The sequence below is a fragment of the Cucurbita maxima genome, unplaced genomic scaffold, assembly GCF_002738345.1.
Source record: "Cucurbita maxima cultivar Rimu unplaced genomic scaffold, Cmax_1.0 Cma_Scf00014, whole genome shotgun sequence".
In the NCBI taxonomy this organism is placed as follows: Eukaryota; Viridiplantae; Streptophyta; class Magnoliopsida; order Cucurbitales; family Cucurbitaceae; genus Cucurbita; species Cucurbita maxima.
Window position 1 is genome coordinate 658,015 of NW_019272030.1, and position 5,769 is coordinate 663,783.

Sequence of the window (5,769 nt, forward strand, 5' to 3'; positions counted from 1 at the left end):
TTGTTTGTTTATTTATAACTAATTTATTGGATCCATTCTTATTAATATATATATTAAAAATAATAATTATTATTTAGTAGAGGGTGTGTGAATGGAAATGGAGCTTTGACTTGGCCTCTTTCGGAAGCTTCGACTTGTCGTTCACTCCAACATCGTCCTTATCCAATTTAATGATTTTTCATATTTTTGGCTAAAAATATTATTACAATGTATAAAAGAAAAATTAATGTTCTTTAATCCGATTTTATTTATTTATTAATCATAGGTTATAAAGCTGAGTCAACCTATTTTCTTTAAAATCGGTAGTCAAATATTTTAAAAATTGATATTGATTTATTTCTTTTTCTTTATAACAATATAAATAGTCTAGCCGACAAGAATTAATTGGTATAAATAATTAATTATTGGTTCAACTTCATTATCTGGTTTTTCACATGATTTTAAGGTAACGGTTTACCAAAACAATCTGGTTTGTTAAGAATAATTAGTACGTGAAAACCCCCCATTAAGTACGTAAATTCTTGACATTATTTTAATTATTATCAATAAGAAAATAATAAAAAAACTATTATTAAAAATATTTCATAGCTCGAATAATGTTTAAAAATTGAAGAACTTATCATTTGTATATATTATAAATTTATATGGATAATATTTATAATTACACAACAAAATATTATTATTTACCTGAAATAAAGTTACTAGATATAAAAAGTAAAGAATTAAAATTTTAATTTCTGGAATTTTAAGCTTAGGGTTTTGTATTTGTTTGAAAGAAAATGGCGGCGAAAGTGGTGGTGGGGTGGAAAGAGCAATTGGGAGCTTCATCATCAGAATCCATCTCTGTAATTTCTGAACAAGTCAAGGGCTATTTCCGTAATCCTCCTCAAAACCAAGAGCTGAAGCAGTCTTCGTCTTCGTATGAAAATGCTTGAAATTTTCGCTGTTGCACGTCGTTCTTGCCGTTCCAAGGACTGTAAACTCGTTGACGAAGGGAAAGAGGAATAGCAACAAGACTCATCCCCCTGATTCGACCCCCAGATTTCCTTTTCACTCCGACCACCTGATTTTGCTTTCTCCGCCGAGGCATGTTCGACGGCAAGGATCTCGCCTCCGATGGCGAGAACTCTCGGACCAAGGGTATTGGTTCTCGGGAGGACTCGAAATTTGCCGGAATCGGGAATTCGGGCTCTCAAGAACTCACTCTTAGCTACCTTTGTGAGAATTCGAAACTGGGTTCTCCTGGCTTTGCGGCTTCCTTCGAGAAAGGAAATTACAAAGGTAAAGAAGTTTTGTTTTCTGAGAATTGTAACGACGATGATAAATGGGTTGAGAGGGATTTCTTGAATTTGAACTCGAATAGGGGAAATCAGTCCAAGCGGGAGGTTGAGGAGGAGATTGATAGGGGGGAGAATCGGGGAAAGAAGCCCAAACTTGAAACTCTTAATCTCTCTTTAGCTTTGCCTGAAGTTTCACTCTCTCTTACTGCCTCGAATGCCTTGCAAAATGAAGATCCTCCCCCTGTTCCGTCCAAGCCCTGTAGGAGCCTCCAATCTTTGGCCCCTTCAATGAACAATACCCAAACTACTTGTTCTAACGATTTCACTGCTGCTTCGCTTTCCTATTCCTACTCCCACCAATTTTCTCACAACCCCAGTTGCTCTTTGACCCGAAATTCGACTGAGAATTTCGAGTATTCTGTTGGGAGAGACGACCATATTTGGAACTGTGGAGAGGGAACTAATGGGTCTGTTCATAGCAGGTTCAAACCACTAGGGGATGGAGTTGCCTTGTCAAATCATGGAGGTGGGCTTAATTCTTTGTCGCAGGGGAATCGCCCTTCCAATAAGGAGGCATGTAATACCTCCAATGATAACTCGTTTTTTCCGTCTGAGCTTCTGGCACGACCGAGAATGGAGGTGAAGTCGGGGAATTCAATTGGAAGGAGATCCGAAAAGTTGGAGGGGGTAGAGGGTAGTTCTAGGCCGGAGAGAATTCTTCGGGAAGTCGTGTCGGAGTCGATCTCAGTCATGTCTCAGATAGTTCAGGAGCTTCCTGATGAAACACTTACATCAATCAAGGATTACTTGAAAGATGTAATTGCCATGCCTGATAAGAGAGATGAGTTATCGTCTCTCCAAAAGCGTCTAGAGCGACGATCCGATCTCAATAAGGAAACTCTCTCAAAGTGTCACAAAGCACAGCTTGAGATTTTAGTTGCAGTGAAGATGGGGCTTGTGAGTTTCATCTCTGGGAAAAGCAGGTGCTCCATTGCTGAGCTTGTGGACATTTTCTTGTTTCTGAAATGCAGGAACTGCAAGAGTGTAATCCCAGTTGATGATTGTGACTGCAAAATCTGCTCAGCCAACAAAGGATTTTGCAGCTCATGCATGTGTCCCATCTGTTTGAACTTTGATTGTGCAAACAATACTTGTAGTTGGGTTGGTTGTGATGTCTGCTCTCATTGGTGCCATGCTGCTTGTGGGATTGAGAAGAATCTCATCAGGCCTGGTCAGAGCCTGAAAGGTCCATCAGGGACGACCGAGATGCAGTTCCATTGCATTGCTTGTAATCATGCTTCAGAGATGTTTGGATTTGTGAAGGATGTTTTCGTGTACTGTGCTAAGAATTGGGGTGTAGAAACCTTGATGAAGGAGCTTGAGTGTGTGAAGAGGATCTTCATTGGAAGTGATGACTACAAAGGCAAGGATTTGTATATTAAAGCAGCTCAGATTCTTGCCAAGCTTGAAAGGAAAGCACTTGCTCCTTGGGAGGCCTGCAATATCATTCTTGATTACTTCAATTGTAAGTTTGGATACTCTTCACTTCCTTTTCCTTCTTAATCCGTTGCCTAAATATGATTCTCTAACATGTGTTTCCGAGAAACCATAGATGTTAGTCTACTTTGTTCTTAATATTCATCTTTAGAATTTGTTTATTGACTGCTTGCGTAAAACATGAAGTCCTTTTATATTTATGTGAAACATCAGTGTGATCCCGCATTAGTTGAAACATCAGTGTGATCCCACATTAGTTGGGGTGGGGAGGAGAATGAAACACCCTTTGCAAGGGTGTGGAAACCTCTCTCTAGTAGATGCAGTTTAAAAACTTTGAGATGAAGCCCAAAAGGGAAAGCCCAAATAGGACAATTTGCTAGCGGTAGGCTTGGGCTGTTACAAATGATATCAGAGCCAGACATTAGGCGATTGCTAGCGAGGGGGCTAAGCCCCGAAGGGGAGTGGACATGAGGCGGTGTGCCAGCAAGGACGAGAGGGTGGATTGGAGGGTCCCACATCGACTAGAGAAGAGGGGTGAATTGTGAGATCTCACATCAGTTGGGAGGAGAATGAAACACCCTCTATAAGGGTGTGGAAACCTCTCCCTACCAAATGCGTTTTAAAAATCTTGATGGGAAGTCCAAAAGGGAAAATCTAAAGAGGACAATATCTACTAACGGTGGGCTTGGACTGTTACCGTCGGTTTCTTGTTCATTTGTTTTTTCTATTCCTGATATCAACATCCCTTTTCTTACTCAATTTTCATGGTCCTTTGTCATCATTTTTTTAACATAATGGTTGGTTGGACTTGGTTAGATGGCACATCGGAGATTTCAACTTCTGGGGTATTCTCCGAGAAGTTGGGAACAACCAATACAAGCAGCCTGTCGAAAGATGGGATGTCGCTTCCTCAAACCGGCTCCCTACCTTCATCATACGTGATGCAGAAAAATACCCCATCTAGGCCACATCGTGACTTGATATCTGGTGATCTTCGACGCAATGATCTCAAAGTCTCCATTGCCAGCGACTTGAATATAGACGATCAGTTCCAATTTGGGACGTTGACGAAGAAAGAGGGACTTGAAAGCTTGGAAAGCATTGTAAGAATTAAGAATGCGGAAGCGGGAATGTTTCAGAACAAGGCAGATGAGGCACGGAGGGAGGCTGAACGACTGAGACAAATAATCAATGCGAAGTCGGAGAAACTGGATGAAGATTATGCAGAGAAAATCGGGAAGTTGTGCTTGAAAGAGGCGGAAGATAGGCGGAGGAAGAAGGCGGAGGAGGTGAAGGTATTGGAGAACTCTCAAATAGATTATTACAACATGAAGAAGAGAATGCAGAAGGAGATAGCAGGGTTGTTGGAGAGGATGGAAGTGACCAAAAAGCAAGTAGTGTGAAGGTGGGTAAGTGGGTGTTGTGCTATTTCTAACTTCATTCTTGTGGACTGTCTTAACAATCATATTGCTGCAATGGGTTATGTTTGTTTAATATTTAAGATCGGGAGAGATATTGTGAGATTCCTTATCAGTTGGTATCAGTTGGAGAAACATTATTTATGAGGTGTGGAAATCTCTTCCTAACAAACGCATTATAAAAATCTTGTGAAGTTCCACAATAGCCGCTAGCAGTGGGTTTGAGCTAGCAGCTATTGTCGAACTTCGCAAGATTGTTAGTGAGGATGCGAAGTCCCAAAGAAGGGTGGACATCGGGTGGTGTGTGAAGACGTTGGGCCCTGAAGGGGTTGATTGTGAGATCTCACATCGGTTGGAGAGAAATAAAACATTTCTTATAAGAGCGTGAAAATCTCTCCTATCTACTACTACCCGAGTGCTTTGGTTTGTTACAGATATGACCAAAGTAACAAATAATAATTAAATCGAGATTATTATTAATTTTTGGAACCAAGTAGGTTAGAAAATTACTTAACTACCCCTACTCCATGTCCTTGTAAATTTGCTTATTTTGGGGAATACACAAGGGTCGTTACTTTTGAGTTTGTCAAGCTATTTATGACCTCTCTCTTTAATAATATATGCCTAAGTTTCTTCAAACTTCCCATTTTATTTTAATATGCGCAATCATTCACTCTATTTGCTTTCTTTAATATTTTTATTTTAAATACTACCCGATAATTATGAATCGATTTCTTTTTTAGCAATGAAAATGCGAACCGAGAGAATATCTAAACTAATTGTGGTATTCTCAAATTTATAGCGATAAATATATTAGACAAATATGTTCGAAACGAGTTGCACTTATTATAATATTAAGTAAAATAAGAGGGTTTCTTTTGATTGGACTTAGGTAACTAATTGCATAAACTAGTATAATGAGTTTGTACAAATATGTAATTCGTAGTTTTTTCATTCAAATTAAAACTATTATTTCTTTATTTCATGATTTAAAATTATGCTAAGTTTGAGCGGAGAATTAGTAGTCTATTTTTATGTTTTAATTGATTAGCATATTAAAGTGAGACTCATACTTAATCTTTTCGAGTTGTAAGATCCTTGTAGGACTACTGTTGTGTGGCTAGAGCGTGATTAATGACTTACGGACCCTTGGTTTTATAGATGTAAATGATTGTTCTCCGAAAGGTTTGCCCTACCTAAGATGGTTGCATAGCAGTCTGACAAACACAAACATTTTGAGATCTTATATCGGTTGGAGAGGGGAACGAAACACTTCATATAAGGGTATAAAACCTCTCCCTAGTAGATGTGTTTTAAAACCTTGAGAGGAAGCTGGAAAGAGAAAGCCTAAACAGAATAATGTCTACCATCGGAGGTCATGGACTATTATAAATGGTATCAGAGTTAGACACCGAGCAATGTGCTAGCAAGGATGCTAGAGTCTCAAGGGGGATGAATTCTAAGATCCCAGATCGGTTGGGGAGGGAAATGAAACATTCGTTATAAGGGTGTAGAAACCTCTCCCTAGTAAACACATTTTAAAATCGTACGGTTGACGACGAACGGGCCAAATC

At 39.3% G+C, this 5,769-nt stretch overlaps 1 protein-coding gene across 1 annotated transcript; it reads left to right on the forward strand.

The window, feature by feature from the left end:
* Nucleotides 1–708: 708 nt before the first annotated feature.
* Nucleotides 709–4,303, forward strand: LOC111489831 (protein OBERON 3-like). The gene is made up of 2 exons (XM_023138242.1): nt 709–2,805; nt 3,594–4,303. The coding sequence occupies exons 1-2, from the start codon at nt 1,089–1,091 to the stop codon at nt 4,178–4,180; spliced, it is 2,304 nt and encodes a 767-aa protein (XP_022994010.1). The 5' UTR covers nt 709–1,088; the 3' UTR covers nt 4,181–4,303.
* The last annotated feature ends 1,466 nt before the right edge of the window (nt 4,304–5,769 follow it).

Coding starts and splice junctions, on each gene's coding strand:
- LOC111489831 (XM_023138242.1), top strand. CDS start 1,089: ATGTTCGACGGCAAGGATCTCGCCTCCGATGGCGAGAACTCTCGGACC. Junction 2,806..3,593: donor CATTCTTGATTACTTCAATT/GTAAGTTTGGAT, acceptor GGACTTGGTTAG/ATGGCACATCGGAGATTTCA.